Source organism: Cyrtonyx montezumae, unplaced genomic scaffold (genome assembly GCF_038088225.1).
Source record: "Cyrtonyx montezumae isolate F1298 unplaced genomic scaffold, pur_monq_1.0 scaffold_16, whole genome shotgun sequence".
In the NCBI taxonomy this organism is placed as follows: Eukaryota; Metazoa; Chordata; class Aves; order Galliformes; family Odontophoridae; genus Cyrtonyx; species Cyrtonyx montezumae.
Genome location: NW_027071892.1, coordinates 4,576,352 through 4,601,218, shown reverse-complemented (window position 1 = coordinate 4,601,218; position 24,867 = coordinate 4,576,352). Strand labels below are relative to the sequence as shown.

Genomic DNA, 24,867 nt, shown 5'->3' with positions numbered 1-24,867 from the left:
GATAAATAGCACACACTGCTGCTCTGGACCATTCTGATTAAAAACAGAGCTCAGCTTTCCGTGTTCATTACTGCAGCTTCCTTCCTCCTCACGTATCTGTGTCTGACAAGGCCTGCAGGAGCTCCTGGTTTATAGGGGCTCACTCTCTTATCAGAGTGAAGTATCACTGAAGGGCACTGTAACTTGCTGGTATTCCCTAACAGCAAGCCAGCTGAGCTTTAAATTGATGAGGGAATCATCTCTTTTTTTTCTTGATGAAGGTTGTGTGAACGGCCTAGGGAAAGGAAAGGCTGTGGAGGACCCTATTCATTGAAACATCTGAGGCAGTTGATCTGTGGCAAAGCTGTTGGCCAAACGTGGGACAGACTACAAATTCACAGTGCCTTAGGAGACTCTGGGCACAGGAGTTCAGCACTGCATCAAAACTCACCCCATACTCAGTCCTATACAGAGTACTCAGAAGCTGAAACAGCCTAAGATTGTTTTTTTTTTTTTCCTGTCCTGGGTAATTAGAGGTCAGTTTTGGCAGTGCTCTTATCTGCTCTCTGCCCTTTTATCTGCAGGCTGCCCTTACATCATGCACTGGCAGACATTTACATGACAGCTGCACTTCTCTGACAGCCAAGGGAAAATGAGAACAACAGTAATGAGCTGTTAGCTCAGCAGACCTGGGAGCCATGCATGGGAGCAGAGAGATGAGAAATGGGCAGGGACAGCACTATCCCATTACAGAGGCTCAACAACTAAAGGCTTTCCTGGATGTATTTGCATTACAGCACAAAGGAAGATGATCTTCAAGAAGGAAGAGTGCTGATACATTGCAAACGTTCAAGCTTTAAATATTATCAAAGTGTTTAATTACTATGGTAATAGGCCAGAGATTGAACACCACTACTTCAGGCACTTCTGAGAGATAAACGAATGTGAATTTCTGTTCAAGGAGCTCTGGAAGGTTTTTTTTTTTTTTCTCTTCACACAGGTGAAAGCCTGGGTGTAACATGGGATAGTATTTTAAGTTATGGTAGGGACTGGAAAGCATCCTGGAGGAAGAAGAATGGAGCAGAGGACAAAAGGGGTATTCTTCAGATCAGAAAACTCGTGAGCTGAGGAACCATCTGTCCTGCTCCAACACACAGCTGTGCACGTCAGGCCAAACAGAAACCAACCTGGAGAGCTGAGTCTTCCTGGCAGTGGTGTACAGCGCAGCTTAACCTTCACCTGGCAGGAATTGACCACGATGTTGTCACTGGGACTCAGATTGCGTGTGCTGACAATTCCAGGGGCACAGTAGCCTCTCATCAGTAAGTAATTGGTATGAGATGCTTGACGAGCTTTTACTTCTATTCTCCGTTTGCCTCCAGAGCTGTCATCTAAGTCATCCTCCTCCTCTTCCTCCTCCTCAAGTCCGTCTTTTCCCAAACTATGGCAAACAGAGGCATTTTGTTTGGTGCTTTTTTTTTTCTCCCCCCTCAAAATAAGAAAGTGACTCATTGCACTGAGCAGAGGCAGAATGTGCTGTCCTGCAGCCCAGCAGTTAGTCCCCAGCAGCTGCAGTGTGCCCGCAGCGGGCTGACTGACAGCACTGAGAGCAAGCAGCCACAGACAGCACAGTGCAGGAAAGGAAATGCTCTCTTAAACATCTTCAGAGGGACCCAGAATAACTTACAGTGCTGAATCTCTGCTCCAGCAGAGGCCTCACCACGAGGGAACCCCTGTCAGAGCACAAAGGTCTCACACAGGACAGAGCTGAGGTGTGTCTGTCACACACGGCAGGATTTATTGTTAAGGGAGAAAAGGAGAAAGCACTGCAGACAAAACACTGCAGACAAAACACTTCAGGTACTTAAAAACTCCCCAGATTAACTGTAGATAACCTCAAAGTACATAAGGAATAGTAATAACAGCAGCCATGATAGATTTCCCAATGGATTTAGTCACATCAGCACTACCACCTTCCAGGACAGGACAGGAGCTGCTCTGGATGCAGGTGAAGCAGGTAAGGCTCTGAACAACCTGATGTAACTCTGAGGTTGTCACTGGTTTCAGCAGGTTGTGCCAGAGACAGCAAAAGGGTCCTTCCAACCTTTACTGAGATGAATTAGAACTGCAGTATCTTCTCTTGAAACACATTCTGGGGCAAGAATATAAGCACTGATCATCTTGGGATGCATGAGCAGGCACATCACCTGCACACCACGACCTAATGGGACAGAGCTGGCAGCCAGAGCATGGCATTGGTTTCTTGATGCCATAGTTCAGTGCAGAAGAGAATAAGAAAACCACAGTCCTGCTAATGGAACTGAGGCTGCTCATTTTAAAGACCATGGTTTATGGGAGGAGGACTACCATAACCATTTCAAATAGGTGAAAAGCTGCTCTGAAGAGAAAGGGAACAAATATCTCCTGTGTATACTGGCAGTATTAAAGGAAGCAACAGATTCAACACAAAGATTTTAGTTGCACTCTGACAAAACCTGGTTGTCAGGATAACTTTTCACAGGACTAGAACTCCTATAGGAAAGTTTGTTTTCAGTGGTATTCAATTAATGCAGGCTTTAAAAAATATATCAATAAGTAAATCAAAGAAGGAACACCATACAGAACAAATCTGGTGGAGCCAGGTTTCAGTGATAAAGGCAAAACCTTGGGGCTGCTAAGGCTCTGCCAGTCCTTGAAATGGGAAGCTCCGGTGTTGACAAAAGAACTAAAATAGCACACACTGCTGCTCTGATGGCAGGGAAGTGCCTGGCAATTTAAATGTCACACAGGTGAAAGCAGATGGCATCCAGGGCTGTAATGGCGGGCACCAACTACAGCACCATGAAGTCTTCAGAAAGGTTCCTCAGAAATAGAAATCTCAACAGTAAAATATGCCACGACACAATGCAAAAAGTGTTAACGCTCATCAAATTTCTTTCAAGCTGTCCCCAAACCTTAACTGCTCATAAAAACAACAGCATTTACCTTTTGATCACTTCGTTTTCCACCATAGTGCTGTCCACCACAACTATCTGCTCTGGGATTCTCACGTTCACAGACACAAGTCCCAGGGAGAACAGGGAAAGCATTGCCACGCAGTGACCACCAGGTCCATCCATGGGAAATGCAATCATGCCTTCTGATGCTTTGCTTTCTTGATCTTTAAACGAGAAGTTATCTGGCTGGTCTGATTTTTCTATTTCCTTGAGCTTCTCGAGGAACTGAAAGGACTCTGTACAAATTGTGCTGGGAAACCGCCAGGTAAAAACTCTGGGGGGGGAAAAACACACAACCAAACCAATAAAAACCAGAGCACCAATGTGTCAGCTCTTCAGCTTCAGTGGTGTCGGTCAGGTTCTCTGCTCTACACACTCCCATGCCAGTTCTACTATTTGCTCACGCAAAGTGACCTTTCTGACCCCCACCTGTAGTAACTCTGGGACAGCTGATAGGACATGGCTACGAAAGGCAGAGCCCGGCTTTTCTTTGGGCCCAGGGTGTGGTTCACACGACGACGATTGACCAAGCTTCTCTTCTGGCACTCCAGGAAAGCCTTCACAAGAATGTCGTCACGGTACTCGCGGTACAAACGAAACGTCTGTGAAAACACCAACGTAAAAGGCAGTGTTAGCTCTGAATCCACTGTCGGGTCCCCTTACTTGAGGTTTATTTCAACTAAATGAACATGGAGCTACGAGCCAGAAGGTAAATGAAACATACAAATTCTTTAACTCATTATTTATTACTTCTATTGGCTCCCAGGCTTTCTGCAGCTGATGCCAATTAAAATAACTAAATGCTCACAAACACCTGCAATTCAAAATGGGATCAGTCTCCCACTGGAGAGAGGAAAATTACTCATTGGCACCATGTCTGGATAGATTCTTCCCACCATTTTACCAGGCTCACATGCTTCCATGAACTTGACTTCTCAGGCTCCCCTCTTGTCTGCTGATAAGATACCAAACTCCTTCTGAACTTCCAACTTTATTTTTTGAAGTGCTTCAGAGATAGATGGCACATTCTGGTGGTCCTCGGTGCTGACAGAGGGGCTGACCAACAGCTGTCAGCTGGACACTGGGACTGTCTTTGTGCTACCTCCTCCAGCTGCTCAGGTGGGCACTGAATGCATATGGAGTTCATTTCATACCATTTCCAACCTCACATCTTGCAATCTTATCCTCTGACAGAAAGCAACATACTGAAAAGCTGCACAGACTATACTATTTCTTAAAAGCAGAAGAGGATAATCCTCACAAAAAGGATACAAATCTAAGTTTCTGGGTTTCTTGCCTCCTATTTGAAAAAGGTATATGTCAAGGTAAGGAGAAGCTCCTTAGGATTGTATGACCAGTAAAGACTGGTCTGGATTTTGTACCTGAAATGACTGGCAAGATTTCATCTGGTTATCTGAGAGTGCCAAAGTGCTTTGTATAAGATTCTGTAGCACCAGGAAGTGAATATCATAGACACTGAAAGAAAAAAGCAAGAAAAAGATCAAGGCATCATGAATATCATGATGATTTTTGTGTGTGAAGCACATGACTATGAGATTAGCACAGAAAGAGGTAAACTCAACACCCTCCTGGATGCCTGCCTGTGCAGCCTGCTCCAGGGAGCTGCTCTGGCAGGGGGGTTGGACTTGATGATCTCTGGAGATCCCTTCCAACCCCTACAATTCTGTGATTCAATCACTTGCTTCTTTGGAATAGATGTCTTAAAGGTCTGAGATCCCTTCAACTGAGAACCATGAATGTAAAGGAGCCTGTTATATTTTCCTTGACCCTCCACCATGAATTTCTGCATCAATGCAGATAATCTGACAGCAAACAAAGTTATCTTTGATAACATCTCTTAAGGTATAGAAATCTGCTGTCAAAAATGGTAACAACCCACCAGAATTATAGATTGTCTAGTTTTAGTTGAGAATATTCAAATGGGAAAGCTCTTATTACAGATACCAGCACTTATGTCATGTATTAAGCTTCCAAGAAATTATGCAATTCTCTGACTGATAAAACTCTTTCTTGCCAACCCAAGTAGCAAACATCACCTGAGAGGTCAGACAACCAGACTGCTCAGGTACAGAGAGTCTTTTGGATATAAAATTCCAATTGTTGTGGGCAGGTCTAAATATTTAAATGTTCCACCCTTATTCTTCCTTCCTCCACGCCGAATACCTCTAATTCAGGATCAGATGCTGTTTTTTAACAGACAATCTCCATTTGGCTTTGAGAGAGAAAACAGAAATATTTATCTCTACTGAAAAGTGCTTCCCTCATGTTCTGCAGTTTGCAGACATCTCTTCTGCACCTCTTCACAGAGAGAGTTCTGAGCATTGCAGATAATTCCTGAAGCTCTCTGCAGTGTTCGTACTGCGTTCCTAAGTTCTGGTGAGGACAGGAAGTGAAATACGTTTCTTTGGAGTGGCAAGGAAGATTTTAAAAATTGGAGATAAAAATCACATAAATGCTGAAAACCTTATTTTCCTAATGGGAAAATTCTGAGGAGGTCATTCCTGCTGTGAATTAATTCATCAAATCCTTGATCCAGAGATCCCTACAGCTTTCAAGTGTACTTTTTGACTCAAAAGTTTAGCACTGGAAAAAGCAAACCAACCCCAGATAGATTAAAGGGAAACTGAACTAGAGGACTGTACCTATGTCTTTGTAGTAGAAATGCTAAGACATGGCCTGAAGCAGTGAAGGAGCATGTGGTGGGAAGGCAGGGCCAGGCCAGGGGAGCTCAGGTGCATGCAAAACGTACCTGAGTGACCAGAAGGGCTGGAGCCAGGATCCACCCCTTCCCAGCCCTCATTTAAGGGTTGGCACGGGAGGTAAAGGTTTCTTTCTGGGGATTCCTGCATACCTAAGGCCTTCTAAAGGTAAGCAGTATTTCTTCTTTTGTTTCTATGTCTACAGCTGCTGTACTGGGGCTTCTCACTTGTTGCAGCCTGGGGCTTTGCCACTCTACCGTTATTGCTGTGCTTTCCGTCACGTTATAGCACTGCAGTGTTTCACAGATCTGAGGGCTGACATGACCTCGGAGCAGTAATGGAAAAAATGGTGTTACTGTTCCTTACCTACTGAGACTGTCCTCTTTTGTGGTTTGGGTTGTGTCTTCTCCAATTGCCAAAACTCTAAATCTAATCAGGGGAAGGGAAAAGAAAACACTTTAACACAAGTAACGTGGAGCAATGTGCCTTATCTCTGTATAACACAGATCAATATCTTTGTTTTATATTCTCTGTGAAATGCAGAGGTTGATCACTGCAACTGCCAGTAAGGGAAGTACTGAAACAATGCTGCTCCTGCAGCTCTAAGTGTCAGAGAAAAAACATGTCCAGGAGACAGTGCAAAACAATGCATACAAACTTGGCGTGTTTTACTGAAATTCTGGACTTCCAGTTACAATATACAGTACTTCTGTACTGTATGAGAGCATGAGAGAGTATAAATCGTGCACAGATCTGCTCTGAACTGCCCACAGTGCCTGCCCATGCACAGAGTCAAAGCCACCATCCCTAAAATACCTGGCAAAGAGTTCCTGCAAAGTATCAGGAATCTCCAGTTTGGGGTTCCTCAGAGTTGAACTGAATTTTGCTTTCAGCCTTTCCACAAACTGCTTGAACTCTGCTGCACAAACCTTTAAATGCAAGAGAAGAATGTTACTGATGCCCATTTCTTAGCGTGGGGAAAGTATGAAGTGCTCATGGAAAAATGGAGTAGAAACAACAAGTACTGAATTATCAGATCAGAGAAACAGTCCAACAGTGCCTCAAAAAAGTGCAGTGAAAGCTGTATTTGCTGCTGTTCTCAGCAGTTGCAAGTTTTGTTTGTATCAGGCACGCAGCTATAAGTGATCCACCAGCAGGGTATTTAAAAAATAAGAGCATAAGCTTTCTTATTAGACCTTTGGAAATTGTATCTACTGTACCTTGCTTCCAAAGAGACATGAACAACACCAAGGACAATACTGCCTGCACTCCATACATGCTCAGTACCTTAAAATTAAGCATGACAAATCACTGGAGCAATAACTGCCACCTCACTCAGTCTCCTTGGGATTCCTGCTGCATTTTCACACAGTTTATAGTGGTCAGAGAGTAAAAACTTCAACTGCTAATCACTAATGATGCAAGGCTTTACAATAATTAGCATTGAGAAATGGAGTAGTAAGGCTGCAAGGCACCGTAGGGACATGTGGATATGTCAGTAAAGTCTCACCAGTGAGCATCTATTTATTGAAACAAACATGAATCTAACAATGAGAGAACTCACTGGGACCTCACAATAAGGTGAGTTGCCATTTCTGGATAAAAACAAAGAAGATTTTGCTGTGACATTGTCACAGTTCTGGATAGGTTTTGAAATTCCAAAAGGAACTGGGAATGTAACAGCTTTTCAATTTGAAGCTGTGGTTGAATTAAGCCATAAGAAGCCCCAGACTTTTGACCAATCAAATCTCATAAAATGTACCTACAATCCTGCATTGCACATGTGCAGAGACAATATTTCAACATGCAATTGTATTAAAAATATTAAGTTACTAGCAGAAGTATTCTCTTGCTGAGGTAATAAGGAGGCAGAGAGGATTAAAAAAATAATCTGTGCACATGGATGCTCAGTCATGGGTATTTAGGAAGAAACTGGAAAAAAAAAGGGATTTTTGTTGCCCTGTTTATGTGCTTTTGGAAGGCTGCCCGTGTCCATCTCACTGCAAAAGCAGCAGTGATGCTGCACTTCTACAGTGATGCTATTTTAAAGCATAGTAAAGAGTACAAGGGAGAGAGATAAGAAAGCAAATCACAGTAATTGAAGTACTGCAAGTACACAGGAACACAAGCTACATCAGCACTCTGTGACCTTTCAGGTTATTTCCCTCCTACCTGTGGTTCCTCATAGTTATTTTCTCTATTCATGAATTCATCAATGAGGGCTTTATCTTGGTAAACCTCAGCAAGGCAAACTCTGCAGAAGATAAAATTGAAGGTGTCACTGGCTGAAGCTTTCTCAATTTGATGCTGCTCAGAGAAAATAACTTCAGTTGAAAAACAGAATGAATGGAAATATTCTGCCTAACTTGTCAAGATCCCATCAGCATCAGTGCAATCAAGCCAACTGCTCATCATTTTGCTACTTCATTACTTACACATAAGTGTGAGAGAGCCACTTGTCACTGGTCCTCCATACCCCTATGCCTCTAGCAAGAACTACCTGACAGTCAAATAACCCAAATCAGACTCAGCTTGTTCTGCACACATCTGTCTAGCTGAAGATCAGCAGGTAGTAGAACTAGTTGCTGTTTGATGTGTTAGCACTTTTTTCCTAGCTTGAAAAAACAAAAAGCAATTATAAACATTTCTAAGGATCTATCAAGACACACTTAATCTGGGATTTCCTTTCATGGCTTTGCAGAATTTCTACCTTAAGTACAAAGGTACTTGATCTTAATGGATCAAGCCAAATCTTCATTTCAATCAGTGTCCTGTTGGTGTCTGTTACAAGAGGACGCAGACTGAAAAGATGAAAGAGGAGGCTGTGCAGAGTAATACCTTGATGCCTGTGTCAAGAGGTTCTAACCTCAGCTGTGTTGCATTAAGAACCACCACTGCTTGGAGACTGCTGGCCATGACCTTTGTGCAATGTACACAGTTCTGATGTGGTTAAGTAATTGTTCCTCCTTAATAACACTCATGCTATTTATTTTTTTCAGTATCTTCCCTCAGTTCTCTTTTCCAGCCACACACATAAGTCTATTCAGCCAATCTTTTTAAATAATCCATTTCTATCCAATTGTGCCTTTCACTTCTAATTGTTCAATTTTACTGCATGTTTTTGTAAGTTATTAGACAGGAAGAGTAAGTAGACAGAACACCAGCTAAGACAGAGATTGTGCTGAACTCTGAAGATGCAAGTGCAGTATAGATTTATATAGCCATGTGATATTCCTTGTGCTACTTTTTAAGGCTTTGATAAACCTTTCTCAATGAGAAGATGGATCTGAGCAGTCTGCATGCAGAAAACTAGGCATTTATATTCCTGTGAAACAAGACATAACGTGGGAGGAATGCAGCCCTTAATTTCAGGAGAATTTAGGTTATATGTAGAGCACAGAAACCTCCTTACTTGTAGTTCAGGTAGGTCTGGGGATTCCTGACGATGTAACGAGCTCTTCGTCCAACAGAATGGGAAGTTTTATCAAGGGACTCCTCAAAACTGGCATGCATGATATCCCGGACGACTTGCCACGGAACAAAGGGCCCTTTAACCTATGAAAAGCAAAAACAGTCCGAGTTAAACTTCAGCTTTTGTGTACACAAGTGATGGTTAGAACCAGAAGATCTCCAAGCACCACAGAAACGTGCTTGGGACACGTTAAGCAGACCCTGGTGAACACCTTTGCATTTAGCACGTGGCTGGCGATCCGGCACAGCATGAGCAGGACGTCCTCTTGCACTGTCCAGGTGACACGCAGACGTGTCATTCTCTGCAGGGCACTCTGGTCAGTCTCATCGTGGTAGCGCAGCCTCTTGCTTTTCTCTACAGATTTTTCTTCTGACAAATCCAGATAAAGATAATTAGCTCAGCACCACTACATATTCCAATGAATTCAAACTTTTGTCATAGGCAACATAAGGGCTTATGCGCAACTCCAAGAGCAAAAGCCAAAGCTAGAGAATTACTGGGCTAAATACACCCTGACTGCTTTGAAAATCAGCTTAAATTATGGAAAAAAGGAGTTAAAGAATTGCACAGAACCTGACTGTGTGTGCGTGGTGAGTGGCCATAATGTGCAGCTTGTACAACAAGCAGCTGCTTTCAGCAGAACAATGACTGTCTTCTTTCCCCAGATCTCATTTTAATTTACACTGAATTTTTCTTAGGACTAGGTGATGTTTGAGAGTAGGACACAGAATAACTTGCCTTCAAAAGATACTTGAGGAGTAACCTGAAACATTACGACTGTGCTTTATATACTGAAGGTCAGGAACAATGGTTCCTGTCGCTATAAGCACAATACAGCACAAATGTTCAAGTTACAGAAGGAAAGGGCACTCACCATGATGAGGGTGAGAATGGAAAAGCAACAGCTAGGCTTTTAGTTCTCACCAACAGCTTCCCAGCCAACTCAGATGATAACAGACCTTTCTCTACTGTTGCTAATTTTTTTTTTAATCTCAACCTCATTAAGATTAAAGTAAGATAATGTCTGATAGGAAGAAATTCTAACTGCAGTCTTTGTTTTGTTTCTTTCCTTTTATGCTGCTTTGTCAGCCTTGGTTCTGTCATTCAGTAGTCACAGACCGATTGTATCAGGGAAGCTTATTGTTAGATACAACCTCAGACACAAAAAGGAACAGTCTAGATATGCACAGACATGCAGTGGATTAAATAAAGTTTATCTGTCTGGATGTGAATTCCTAAGAGGACGATGAGGATTATAGGGCTAGGAACGATTCCAAAGTTGAACTTGTAGGAATGAAAACACAAAACAAGTAAGAACTACAGAGTAGCAGTTGAGGAAGTAAGTGCATGAATACTTTGCCCAGAAATGAGAAAACAAACACTATAGGTAGCAATCTGATCACCTAAAGATGATTAATGGTATGATGCTCTAAGCCAGCTGTCTGAGGGTACTGTTGAATTGCAGTATGTTCATCTGTCTGAGGCACAATTAGTATTTCTTTAAAATTAACAGTAGTACAGTCAGGATTCACACAGGGAACAGTTACAACAAGCTGCTGCACAACTGAACCTCTTTAACAGAAGTGGCAAACTAAAGGGCTGCCCAGACAGCTTCCATTTCCTGCACTGTCACATCAGCTTTACTGAAGGAAACCACGTTAGGCAGAGGCATTGAAAGGAATGCTTCCTTTTCATGGTATGTGCTGGTTACTTACCTTTCTTCTTCTTCTTCACTGTCTTTCCAGTGTCTTTCTTCAGTCTCTTCCTCTTTTGGTTCTTTCCACCTCTCACTCGTTTGTTTCGATCCTGGGTGGCTTCTTGACTTAGTTCAATACATTCCTCCTTCTGGGCAACAGACTCGGGTACTACCTTTGCTTCTTCCAGAATGTTAACTTTATTACCTAAGATGATGTATGATTAAGATAATGGATTTTCATAGCAGTTATTTATACCTTAGTACTGGAGAATGTAAATACACAAAAGCTGCTACTTGCTAAAGACAGTACTTGCTAAAGACAGAAGCTCTCTCCTACTTGCCCTTTTCAGTCAGCATGGTATTTCATGCTACTCAGCAGCTTACACAGAACAAAATCCCAGATAAATATGGAATTATCAAGTAATAATTAAGTCTGGAGTACAGTGTGAAAGCACAAGGGTACTGAACTGAGCTTTTATATTCAACCTGAAGCATTTCCTCCGACTTAACTTAGATGTAAGGCTATGCAATTTTAACAGCACATTTTTTTTAGTCCCTCTGGGCGATCTGCAAACTGCACATCAGAAATTACAAAGGATAAAAATATTTCTCCTGAGCAGAAATTATTTCCTTATCGATTATAATGCCCCAGGAGCATCCTAGGTTATTGTAAAGAGATTAAAACAACTCATGTAATTGATACAGGGGTGTGACAAAGTCAGTACCAGCTACAGTCCAGTTACAGCCCCACCAGTATCACCACCTTACCTCCAGTGCTGAGTGGAAGAGGGTGTTTTGTCAGGAACGTTTGGAGTCTCACTGTCAGACTGTTCTCAGAAACTGTATTTTCCTAGAACAAGACATCTTTTAAAAAGGTGATATGCAAAAGGAGTGCAGCAGTGTTATCACAATAAATAAGTCCTTTGAGCAGTGTAAATAATAAGTTTTCAGTATAAACCACGGAGATCCATGGCTACAATGAAGAATTCATTTGTCTTACTACCACGTCTGATCAGCTTTAGAGTCTTTCTTAAATCATTCTAAAATGAACGCTTGATTACAAAGAGTTGAATTTCAGCAAATCGCTTCAAGTTTAAAAGAAATCATTGTAGGAAAAGAAATGCTTGCTTCTTCCTTTGCTAGCAGGCTGTGTGGAAATATATTACATTCCAAGGGAATTTCTAAAAGCACAAAACCAAAACACAAATACAGATGTGAGTAAATGCCTCCTATGCTATTTTCTATCTGTCTTAAATCTGAACCCCAACTTACTGTTACATATCGTGAGTTTTTTCATTCTTAGAAAAATTTATCTTGTGTGGATTTCAACAGTGATAGAAGTTTGCTACAGTAGAGCAAAACTAAAGACTCCCAGGAGGTCCTATTAATGCTACAAAACTAGGTGAGGACAGTAAATGAAATTCATAGTGAATTTATCCTGCCTGAGGGTAGAAACAAGCCACTTCTATCTTATACATACAGTGATAGGCTCTAATTCAACCGCTGTTTAGGGTATGGTAAATTACAGACAGTGCTGTGAGAGTATCTGTTCAATGCTTGGTAATGGACAAAAAGCAAATAAAACATTAGGAATCCTTAGCAAAGGAGAGCAATACAGTGTAGCTATAAAAGTACAAGGATGGCCACAGCCTGAATACACCATGTGATTCCATTTTACACGATGAGAACAGCCACACTCACAGTAGGCCAGCACTGTCTAGTCAGAAGATTAATTTAGGGAGATCACACTATAGATCTCCCTTTCTTTTATGACCTTCCCAACCATTCTTTTATTGGCAACCACCAGAGAAAGGACAGAGTTGGGATGGCTGTTTTAATTTGCCTGTGCTGAGCTTTCCAGTACTATTTTATTATGGACTGAGAACAATCCTGTGGGGGACTTGTGAGTGCTGGTGGATGAAAACACAACATGAACTGATAATGTGTGCTTGTGGCCCACAAAACAACATTTTGCAATCGGTGTCTCAGTTCTTAACAAAAATCTCGAACAGACATTGAAGTATATAATTATTCACCTTTCTAGTCTTATTGATGATGTAGCTTGTCCAGATCCAATTTCGTTTTAAATGCCCATAAAAGCTGGAATCCAGTCCTGCAGCTCCTAGCCCATCCCCAGGGATACTTCCATCATCAACCACTTCTCGGCTGCCTCTAAGAGAAAGAGTAGTAAAACATATACTGATCATTTCACAGAACTGTAGGGGTTGGAAGGGACCTCTAGAGATCAACTAGTCCAGCCCCCTGCCAAAGCAGCTCCCTAGTCCAGGTTGCACAGGTAGGCATCCAGGTGGGTCTTGAATGTTTCCAGAGACTCCACAACAGTAAAAGCAGCTGAGAAAGTATTCCTTAAGTCACGTGTGTGCAATGTGCAGAGCTCTCCTCTTGCCCTCCCTCAGGATAGGAAAGAGATCAAGAAACTTCCTCCTTTAATTGTCTTCCAGGAGAGTAACAGCAAGGCTTTTGTTAAGAACTTGTGCCTGGTATTTAATGAGTGAGCTTCCAGTTTAAAAGTTATACCTAAATCGCTTTTGTTATTGTTAACTAAGTTGCAGTGGTTGTGTTAGACATTGTAATCATTATCATTCTTACCACAGAACTACTGAAAATATCTCTTCAGATGAGAAACTTTCTCAGGGCACAAAAGGCTACAATGAAAATATGGTTTCAGTCAAGTTTGAAGTTAAAACAATACTTTTCTGAAAACATTACACCATTACTTGAATCCAAGATCTAGTGTTGCAGTCATTTCCAGTCAAAACCAAGAGATCTCACTGCAGGAGATTGTTACCGTATAGTAATGCAAAAGCTGAAAAGTAGGCTGGTAACAAAAACCCACTTGATGGACGAGTTCCTTGTTAAAAATGACACACAGCTACTCCTCCATTTAATCACAGGGGCTCTGAGTTGTGAAAGAAATCCACACAAAAACAACAAAGAAAAACCCCAAACAAACAAAAACGTCCCCAAATGCTCACAGTAACTGCGTTTGCTATTAGCAGTCCCAAAACCAGAGCAGGTCTTGTTGCTCTATTCATGCACTGTAAGAAGCATGAAGCAGACGTACGTGGTATATTCCAACATTGCACACTTCCGTTCCAGGTTGTGCTTATCCACTGCTGACTGCTGCTCCATGGCGAGCACAGCCTCCTCCTCCTGAGGGTTACTTCTCTTTGAACGTGGGCAGCGGATGACTCCTAGACACACAAATGGGTTTGACTATCAGGATGAGGAGTTAAGACTTCAATCCATCTTTAATCCACTCTGCCATGGTAAAGCACTGCTCTGAGTGATGGACCTAACAGCACTCATATTTGTTCTGCTTCTAAGTACACCTTCCTGCAGAGACTCAGCTAACTCTGAGTGCAAAGACTAAACTGGTGTCATCAGGAACAGAACCTCTTCCCTCCATTATGTTCAAGGTACATCTGCTGCAGCTGTATATCCTACTGAAAAACGTGAAAATCAACTCTGAAAAAGGGAGGTGCAAAACTCCCTTCACTTCTCAGCTAACTCGTGCTGTTTGCTAAAGGTTTAGCAACCTGTTAACAAGCAAGAGAAAGCTCTGTTTAAACTTGTGGGGGATTATGACTACTAACTATTTTCAACGAGGTTTCTTCATAGCTGGACTGAAATCTAATGGGGCTGTTATCAAATTTGATACTTGTAATGTAACAGCAATAATTTTTCCTCTAATGCTGCTCTCAGAATTTTAAGTGTAAAGTTTCATAATTAAAAGGACAAAAGTCCAAGCTCTAGGGCTTTTTTTTTTTTTTGGTGCAGCAGGGGAGCAGCCAAGAGAAAAAACACTGGAAACTGCAAAACACAGTTTGCATTAAGGAAAAACAGAGGAATTGTGGTATGAACAGAGTAAACAGTAAAGGTGATAAGACGTACGGTTCTACCATACCCAGTGGTGTGTTAAGGCAGACACACTGCAGGTCAAACCAGAAGTTCTCCACGTCCTGCATGGTGCTCAGGACGTACGTGCGCCTCTCAAACGGGCGGCTGCTTTGAGCCAAGTTATAGTGGGGATCACAGATGGTGGTGTCAACTATCACAGTGTTTCTCTTCATATACACAAACACCTGTCAAATACAGTGTGCTTCAGGCTGACAGAAAGAGATGAAGGTAATCACATAACTTACAGAACACGAAATTTAATATAGTTTAGGAGTGATCAGAATTTTCTCAGTCTTTGCTGTTTCGAGCCAATACTCCAATGCTGTTTAAAGACACCAACATCCACCACGTTTCACTGCATTTCCAAACTCCCTTTACCAGCAATCCAGGGATTTCTCCTATAGATTTAGAATGATTCCTTTTCCCTCCTGTGCATGAGACTATTCCAAGTTTCCACAGAGAGTGACTACTTCCTACAACCTCTCATTTGGGCCTATTATAAAACGTACATAGGACTGCCTCCTCCTTCGCATGTGCTCTTTATATATATTTACAAAAAAAATGCTTATGAATGTTTTTATTTTATTATGTGACTTTATTCTGTCAGTTAGACACCCAACACCGTAATGAACAAGAATGTGGCACACTCATTTCTAATGAAGTGCTGCCCATCTGCAAACTCCCAAGTTCTATTTTATGCAACTTTCAGCATTAAGCATCTGAACAGTATCTTTCCAAAGGCAAAATTCCAAAGAAAGATTTGCAGAGAAAAAGCAACTCACAGTAGGTCACATGAAACTGAAGGTTTGCATATATGTCTGAAATGTCAGTGGGCATTTGCAATCCCCCCAATCTTTCATATGTTTCGCAGAGCCGATATCATGAAGAATAATGGTTAGATTTGCAGATTACCTGATCTTTCTCTTGAAACTTCTCTGTTGGGCCAAACTGTATCAGTCCCATATAACACAATTTTTGAAGGTTCTCTACCACTGAAAAGATGTACCTCCTGCAGCAATGTTAGAAGCATTACCATTAGCATTCATGAAAACAGAAACAATACCAGAAAACATTCAGTTTTCATACAGCAACCTGAAGTTTCAGGAAACCAGCTGCTTTTCTGGAATTCCAGGTTTTTGAGTTTCTGAAATTGTACTTTCTCTGAATTGTCAGTTCACAGGAAACTTGGAAAGTAGAAAGGTTAGCTGTTACAGGTCTCAGCTGGAGACAAGTCTTGACAATTGATAATGTCCAGCACTAGTCACTCATAGATGACATGCTTGCAGATTCAGGAAATGTACAAGCCTCCAACCATCCAAATCCATGCCTTTGGCCACAATTTCCTTGGGAAACGGATGTTTCCAGCCTTAATGATTCAGAGTCTGTATTAGCAAATATGCATAGAAACTAACAGTGCTATTAATTCCACGTACTCAAATCAGTTTCCTTTCATGCTGCTTCCCCTTTACATCTGCAATCCAACCTCTATTTCTAAACCACCTAGATGAGGAATGGCAAACAATGGCAGACATGCCAGTGAAAGAACATAAGCAGAAACTGAGTGCTATGTATGAGAGGCATGAGCTGAGTAATGTGGCACCTTTTAAAAGATTTATGAAGGACAGCATCATTTAGACTCTATTAAATTTTGAATTTCACAGCAGTGAGGAGTGTGTTTTGAACAGAAATAACATCCTGCTGATGAGTTATGAAGGACAGTGCCTCCCAGTTCTCAAACACTGCCTGACAGCATGCATGAATGCCATTTATTAGTTTCTTATTACCTTCTATTTGGGAGAGAAAAATAGTTTGGCACACTACCCTTAGAAGATTGATGATCCTTGTCTTGAGTAACAAAGTTCTCTTTGACACAAACAGGAAATACCCAAGAAAACAGCCAACCCCTAGTATCCTCTCTAGAGCCAATTTTCTTTGACTCCTCCTCTTACCTTTTGTAGAGAAGCTGCTGACGGATTGACCTTGGGAGAAATCTGATCAGCGTGTGCTTTTTTACTGGATCATTTAAAAAATCTTCCAGACCATCCACCTAGAATTATTCATTAGTTAATCAAAATATCAAATACAACTGTCTTGTTCAAGACAATGTATCAAGCTTTGATATCAGAGCTGTCTATTCAAATATTTTTAAGCAAAGGTTACTGCTTTTGTAAAATGGTTTAACATTATCCATTCTAATCAGTTGGACTACAGAAAGCTCTTCACAAAATACAAGTTTCAGAATGTGCAGTATTATACAACTACACATATTTCATAGAATCACAGAATCACACTTCTCACATGGCTATTCAAACAACTAGCTTTTTTGGAAAAGAAACTATCAGGAATTAAGATTTCTACTTTCTAATGGATAGTTGTGTTAAAATAGCCTAAGATGATCCTTGTTACTGCTCTTAGGTACAGCTCACTTATCAGACTTTAATTTAAACCAATTCTGAAATAACAAAAAAAATGAAGCACTGTACCTTGTAGCTCACTTGCACTATCTGAATAAAGAGTGAGAGAGGCAAGCAGAGAAGAATGTCGCTAACAAGAGCCCATCCAAAACCAAACTCTCTGTGAACTGGCAGAGGAGGGACATAGCGCATCCATGACGTGTCATCCACGTACACTAGGAACGAGACAGCTGGCTTAGATTCAGATAGTATGAACACAATTCTCACATCAGTAATCTTATTGTGAGTGTTCAAGTAGAAAAATTCTGGTAGTTCATTGTTTGGTTACCTGAACATTACCTATCTCATGGATTTGCAATCCTTTTTTGAAGTGGATTTTTATATTTTTCAGTGTTGGTAAGGACTCCTAAAAATCATATTTAACCCTATTAAGTCTGCTCTTTTTTCTCTGCTTATACAGACACTTTACAGGATGCCTGAAAGATGTTAATACAATGAATTCTCAGGTTCTGAAGCATTACCCCCATAAGACCTCATTTTTCACCAAGATAATCTGTTCCAGCACTTAACTATCCTTTGAGCATATTCAAAACCTAGTTATCCAACCCAATTCTTTTTCTACACTCAGTAGGATGGAGAACAGTTTATCAACCATCTCCAATACCTGTCTTCATTTTGGAAGACACGTAGCCTGTCTACATAAGACAATTTCTTTTTGTACAAGAAACAGAAGGTGGCAACATTTTGTACATTAGTTTAAGCACTAATTATGCAACTATGGCCTCAATGTAGACCTAATAGGATTTAATCTAAACCATTTCTCCAAATTTACTTAAGATAATTTGGAATTCAAAGCCTGCAAGTTTGGATTAGAAACCTTCCAGCTGTTATCATCCATAATTTAAGCCTATTTTATTTTGTTATCTAAGTCATTAAGAAATAAAGTAAAGCTCCTATATGATATCATTTTCAACTTGAGAAAAAAAGTCATTAATAATCTCTCAGTACTTTCCCTAAGCAATTCTGTTCCTACCTTAATGTGTTTTCATTGAAATCATATTGCCAAATGGTTATGGAATTACTACACTGAACCTTGACAAAGCCTGTAGTAAAGTCAAGGAAGGCCACTTCTTACCTGTTTGATTAGACAGTTCTACTTCTGAGTCCTGTGCAGCAGCTTCAGGATTTGTCACAGTTTCTGTGATTTGTACAGTTCCATCTGTCTGAGCTTCACTTACACTCAGCCTTTGTTTGCTGCCTTTTTTCTTAGCATCACTTCTTTTTTGGTCTGTTCCATTTAAAGGGTGTCCATAGATTAAGTACCAGAGGAACATGTGGACTATTCTTAAACGGGGCATTTTGGGAAGAAAGCCAAGAGAACGCCCGAGTCCTGGAACTGAGAGGAAAGTACCAAAGAGAATTAAAAAGCGAATTAAAACAGGAGAAATAGCTATCCCTGCAAAACTGATGTGATGAAAACTGGAAGGCAAGGTGGGAAACAGAAGGCATCTCTATAAAAGAAGAAAAACACCCAACCACTTCTATCTTAGGAGAGCCCAATGTCTGAATTGGATCATTAATAATAAAAAGTGAAAGATGGGAGCAAACAAAAAAAAAAAGTACCTGTAACAGGGTGATAGTTTTTCAGTTGTGTTATGCCCATTTTTTCATCAGTTTTCTCTGCTCGACTGTTATTTTCATCTTTACATGAGCTTTCTTGTGTATCTCCTGACTCAGGAAATGCCTCCTGCTCCAGGTTTTCTTCCTCACCACAGTCCTGGGATGATGGTGTCTGGGGAACTTTAACCCTGTTTCAAAATTGTACAGTGCTTGGTTAAAACATAAGATCAGATATGATTTTCTGCTTCAGTTGAAAAGAGGTGGCATCACTGCAGCTGGTAATTAAGAGAAATGCAAGTTTCTTTGCAAAAGGAAGACTGTATTGAACACTTGCTCCCACTACACAATACTCAGTAAGATTACTGTGATAGAAAAAGAGGTCCTTTTATGGGCTTATCTGAAAAGATAAGCTGGGTGGTGTAATTTAACTTGAACAACACTATTCTATCTTGATATAAAATTTATTTATATTAATCTTTTCAGACGTAAGGTACAGGTGATTTTCATTTGAGAACGCATCAACAGTTCCTAAATAACAGACTGGAATATCATCCTAGAGGATCAGACTCCTTATGCAGCTACACAGTTGTAGTGGAAATGCTACGTCGTGGCCTGAAGCAGTGATGGAGCACCTGGTGGGAAGGCAGGGCCAGCCCAGGGGAGCTCAGGTGCATGCAATGAACCTGAGTGACCAGAAGGGCTGGAGCCAGGATCCACCCTTTCTCAGCCCTCATTTCAGGGTTGGCAGTGGAATTGAGGGCTTTATACTGGGGATTCCTACATACCTGAGGCCTTCTAAAGGCAAGCAGTATTTCTTCTTTTGTTTCTGTGTCTGCAGCTGCTGTACTGGGGCTTAGTTCTTACTTGTTGCAGCCTGGGGCTTTGCCACTCTACCATTATTGCTGTGCTTTTCATCACGTTATAGCACTGCAACAGTCATATTCCTGTTATTTTTTTCCTGTTTGCTTTGTGTCATGAATCTTATGCTCTCTAAATACTCACCAAGATTACAGGCCTAACTTAGGCCCCAAATCCACTGCTAACCTCAAGGTGTAATATTAAGAATCTTACTGCTGCCTGTAGGAAAGCTTCATTCTCTGTGAAGGGCAAAACTCTGAGTGCATGATACCATGCAGGACAAGTCTCTCTGAAATGTGAAACAAAAGGAGAATGGGGAAGCCAAGAACTTGAAGCTAAGACAAGGGGTTTATGTTCAGTGCCTCTTCTTTCCTGTCTTTGGGCACCTTGCTTCATGTTTGCGCTCTGATTTCTTCTACTGTTAAAGAGAAGGCTGATAGTTCTGCTTGATTTGTATTTATTTCCTCTTCCTGTTTTTAGAAACACTAGCCATATTAAGCCAGTTTCCCCAGAAACCATACAAACCATCAATGGAACTTGCCTGCTTGCTGTGCTTGAATTGGAGATCCGGAAACGCACCTGCTCAATGGCACTTTTTACAAGTGGATCACTGGGACTCACTGAAGGATGAACAACAAACTCAACCTGTTCAAAGCAGAAGAAAACCAGTAAAAGATGTTTATGAAGATATTAGCTCTTCTATATTTCAATTCTGAAGGTGACTTACAGTTTCTCATATACTCTTTGCTATCAAAATGAGATTAAATAGAACTGTGCTGTAGCCTGACAGCGTAGGGAGAGACAAGCAACAGAACCTCTCAGAAGAGAGAGGCAGAGACACTGACCTTGAGACTGTTCCCTTATCATGATTAACTGCAGTACAGTAACCAAAAGTAAGCAGTCGTCTGTTTTTCACAGTAGCTTTGTTTGGGAAACTTAGCTTTTGGGCAGCTCACTTGTGGGTACTTCTACATAAAGCTCTCCTCATATTTCAGTAAAAAGGCCCAAAATACTTTGGTAAATTAAAAGGCTGTGAGAAAAGCTGCTTCTGTCACCAGCATTTGAGCAGTCACCTTTTTACTAATGCCATCCTGAATGACCGTCGTGCGATAGATTCGGAGGAGTCCTTCTTGTGAAAGCTTCTGTACCAATCGGATGATGGATTTTTTGCAGCATTTAGTGGAGACGCCTTCTTGCTTCTCTTGATCCATGACCATTTTCTGAAGCCTACAAGATGCAAAAATCGTGGCATTTTAAGCTCAGAAGTACTACAGACTGTCTAGGTGGTTTGCTAGAACTCAGTCTTAGATGTCACCTGTATTTTCTCTGTTATCAAGCTTATCCTTTTAGATGAACAATGCTATTCTTATGTGACCCCAGGCAGTGGAAAAAATGTTGATCTCTAAGTACCTCTAATCAATATCAGCAGAGATTCCTTATCTATTTATGTGGCATACACCGTTTAAAATTGTGCTCGTTCAATGATCTGCAAAGCACTATTATTGCTTCTAAACAGCTTACTCATTTTTAGGATTCAGTTTAGTTCTGATCTGCCCCCTTCCCTCTCGCCATGTCTGCGTCCTTACTGTGCAGACTGCTACGGGGGATGAGAAAAGGCACACAGGACTGCTTATGCAAGCACAGTGCATCAGGCCCCAACCACAGTGCTTTCCAGCAGACTCACGTGAACAAGCTTTCAATCAGCCGGAGGTTTCGGACAGCTTCCACGATGAGATTTCGGCGCTTCAGCAGTCTGTATGTTTCACGAGATCGCTCAACTGCTGCAGCTCTGGAACGCTTTTCCTTCTTTTGGGTACCCATCTTCTAGTGCACAGTATGGACACAAGGATATTTTACATAAGCCATTAAATGTCTTTAGCCTTGTGCTGCTTCATCATATAGTAGCATCTCAGCCAGAGTTTCGATGGATTTATTCAGAAGGAAACACAGAACTAGTCAGCTGGGGATTATCTTTTATCTCCCCTTCACAGCTATGGAACTAAAGCAGAAACTAAGACTTCCATGTAGTTAGATGCACTGCGTCTGCCCGTTCGGTATTCTGAGCCAAGTTAATTTGAATGTTTTGGCCTATAGAGCTGGTAAATGCACTGACATAGTGCTGAGTCCAAGCCAGTGTATCCTGTCTCTCAGAAAGGTTTCTTGTCTTTATGCTCAGTCCTGCAACAGCAAGGCTACACAACTTTTATGCTGAAACTCATGTGTTCTTCCTTTAGAGGAGACAAACCAGATAATATGTACTGCTTGTATGCACCACCAGATGCAGTAAGACGCATTAAGACAACTGGGGAATTTGAACTCCAGGGAACTAACTCAGAATGCATTTTGGATATCTCCCTTCCTGTCGAAGTAATTTTCTCTTGTAATTAACTGCAACACGGGGAAGATACAAATATGCTTTGAAATGAGATGTTGAAAAAATAATAACAAATCCTATAAATTAACAATTAAAAAAACCTCAGTAGCTGGTAGTCTTGTAGATGTGCAGGACTTGCTCAAACAGCCACGCTAAAAGGAGAACACTAAGACCTATGATCTTACCTTAGGATCTTTAAGTCTGACCTCCTCAACCACAGCCACATCTCCATCCTCATCAGTGACAGGACAGGTGGAAAGACTGGACTCCTGCTTTACAGTTTCCAAAGTAGAATTCTCCCCTGAAAAGCTGTCTGGGAGCTCATCAGGTTCTTCTAGAATTGGAGGGGAAGGCAGCTTCTTCCTCAGGGACTTCACAGCTGTTGGCTTTGAGCCTGGTTTAAAAGCAAGCAATCTTGTTACGCTCTCGGTTTTCTCTAAATGTTCAGCTATCTATAGAAGGCCTTCTCCCACTCGAACAGGTAACTATACTTTAAAACATTCTGCTACGTTTTTCATATGCTATTATATTCTGCTGAAAGCAGTGGTTTCATTGTGAATGACTGCACGCAGCGTCTGAAAGCAAAGTTTTTAAATGTGAACTCTAAAAGTGTGGTCTTCAAATAATTATCTCCAAGCAGCAGAGACCAACAAGCGGCCAAATGAGCTTACCCAGAAAGCACTGTCTGAAGAAAGAGCCACAGAGATTCTCAAGCTCTGCCAGAAACCTGAGGGGAACTCTGCTGACCCAAAGCAGATTTAGTATTGCTCCCATGACAACTTACTTAATATATGGAGATCTGTTCTCCTCTCTTTCCATGAAATTCACCAGAGAAGAGGTAGGAACATGCAAATAGTTAAAAGAAACCACCACATCCACTTTAAAATATGACCCCAAAGATCTGGCAGTTTCTCATTATGACGTTTCAAATAACTCAAGAAAAAGATGAAGCAATTAGGTTAGGAAGACATCTTCTTTTTAGAATAAACTTAGGTGAGGAAGGTTGTGGGTCAAGTCATCCCAAGATAAGACCTCAGATAAAGAGGTCAGTATTAGCCCATGTAAAGTCATTTCACTTGAAGGCTTCTGTCAAATGCATTAGTCCACATAGTGATGCAGACTCTAGAACTCTATTCCATATATTTCTAACTGAAAAACAAACAAAACCCTGCTAAAGGGGAAGGAGGTTTTTTTTTTAATGTTTGACTAAAGAAGTGAATTTGCTGGTCTGCCAGCTCCTGTTCTATTTCCTGGGCCTATGACAGCTGCATATCCAATGGAAAGAAATGATACATTTTAATGAGAAACAATTATTTCTGAGGAGGAAATGAAGCATTTCAAGAAATACAAGATCTGTTTAAATCCCTTCTAAAGTCTTCAGAGATTTCAAAAGCTAAAGCTACAACAAGACAGTCCTCTGATGGGTAAAGGTTGTGCTAGTGTAAGGTACTCTGAAAAACAGAGTCCCTGACAGGTACCCTGTCAATTCATCACAGAACATCCAAGGCAAATCTAAAATTCACCCATGGATGATGTTTCTGTGAGCAGCCTAAGCCAACCTGACTGCTAGTAAGCATGGTCTCTCCAGTATGCTTGTTCTTAGCTACACAGTTATGTATCCTTTCTTGCAATTGTTTGGGAAACTGTCTGATCTTCTTCAGAATTATTTCAGCTCTTACACCACCTGAAAAATAACTGAGTATCCAAGGAGTGAGGGCTGTGAGCTCGTTTCATTTGCAGGGAGAAATATCAAAAGGATAAGGAGATTTGATTTCCCAGTCATTGGTGATAACCAGAAATGTCTGACACACAGACACCAGAGGACACTTAAACTCTGAGAATCTCCAGAGATCACCACATCAACAGGTATCACAAAACATTATCAGTTTGAGGGTGTGAGGTAAATAACTCCCAAGGATGGTACTCTGCAAAGAGATAGTATAGGGGATGGTATATTTTTAGATCTATATAAACAGTATACAAATGATATAAAAGAGAAGATGGCTCACCTTCAGGATGACAAGGCTCACAGGGGACTCCACATGGGAGGGATCTCCAAGAAGAGACCCTTCCCTGGTGGCGGTCAGCCCTTAAATGGGGTTTGGGAGAGGTGGAACCAGGCTCCACCCCTTCCACTCACACAGGTATATCACCTTCACCTGTGCCCCCATGGCTGACTCGGTGCTCACCCCAGGTGACCAATCAGTGGTTCAGGCCGTGATTCAACAGTTCCCATACAGAGGGGAAACAAAGCTCACAAAAAAGCACAGAAAAACTCAAATAAGAATAAATATATGGCCACAAACCTTAATGGAAGCTAATAGCATGGTTGTTTTTCCTTCTGTAATAGAAGGATCCTTAAGAAAAATGCAGGGTTCTTTGCAGATTTCAAAATCACAACCTACCTTTATCTGGTGTTGACTGATGAGAAGCATCTTGGGAACTTATTTTCAACTGAGAACTTGAATTGGCTTTCTGACCTTTTCCTCTCTTCTTGCCATATTTCCCTTCTTCCTCATTGTCAGACTCTGAGACCAAAGTGTCCTCTTCTCCAGGGAATGTATCTTCCAGGGGTGGGGAATCTTCTGGCACTAGAGCTAAAGTGACAGTAGCTAACTGCTCACTCCTAGCCTTCTCTCTCTCAAACTGACGGTTTAAATCACTCTCCTCTGCAAAAATGTATGAAATATACTTTGTAGTCCTTTGCCGACCTTCATCCTCCATAAAACCCTATGGAAAGAGTTGAAACATTACCTTACTACCTTTCCCATTCTTGCAGTCTCTTCTCCAGTATCAGCAATGGAGAACTTTTCTAAC

The 24,867-nt window shown here is 41.3% G+C and overlaps 1 protein-coding gene across 2 annotated transcripts in view; it reads right to left on the bottom strand.

The window, feature by feature from the left end:
* Positions 1–24,867, bottom strand: part of GTF3C1 (general transcription factor IIIC subunit 1) — a 40,141-nt gene that overhangs the window by 4,381 nt on the left and 10,893 nt on the right. The window contains exons 9-32 of one of the 2 annotated variants that reach the window (XM_065732388.1): positions 24,456–24,780; positions 22,236–22,444; positions 21,361–21,500; positions 20,750–20,903; positions 20,218–20,321; positions 18,822–19,006; positions 18,334–18,594; positions 17,268–17,413; positions 16,734–16,831; positions 15,697–15,793; positions 14,792–14,969; positions 13,949–14,078; positions 12,900–13,035; positions 11,632–11,713; positions 10,883–11,068; positions 9,379–9,536; positions 9,108–9,250; positions 7,868–7,949; positions 6,512–6,624; positions 6,062–6,124; positions 4,358–4,451; positions 3,405–3,577; positions 2,965–3,249; positions 1,167–1,420 (exon numbers count right to left, since the gene is read on the bottom strand). In XM_065732388.1, the coding sequence (XP_065588460.1) occupies positions 1,167–1,420; positions 2,965–3,249; positions 3,405–3,577; positions 4,358–4,451; positions 6,062–6,124; positions 6,512–6,624; positions 7,868–7,949; positions 9,108–9,250; positions 9,379–9,536; positions 10,883–11,068; positions 11,632–11,713; positions 12,900–13,035; positions 13,949–14,078; positions 14,792–14,969; positions 15,697–15,793; positions 16,734–16,831; positions 17,268–17,413; positions 18,334–18,594; positions 18,822–19,006; positions 20,218–20,321; positions 20,750–20,903; positions 21,361–21,500; positions 22,236–22,444; positions 24,456–24,780 (3,796 nt within the window). The remainder of the gene's footprint in view (positions 1–1,166; positions 1,421–2,964; positions 3,250–3,404; positions 3,578–4,357; positions 4,452–6,061; positions 6,125–6,511; positions 6,625–7,867; positions 7,950–9,107; positions 9,251–9,378; positions 9,537–10,882; positions 11,069–11,631; positions 11,714–12,899; positions 13,036–13,948; positions 14,079–14,791; positions 14,970–15,696; positions 15,794–16,733; positions 16,832–17,267; positions 17,414–18,333; positions 18,595–18,821; positions 19,007–20,217; positions 20,322–20,749; positions 20,904–21,360; positions 21,501–22,235; positions 22,445–24,455; positions 24,781–24,867) is intronic. The other variant, XM_065732389.1, reaches the window with a different exon arrangement.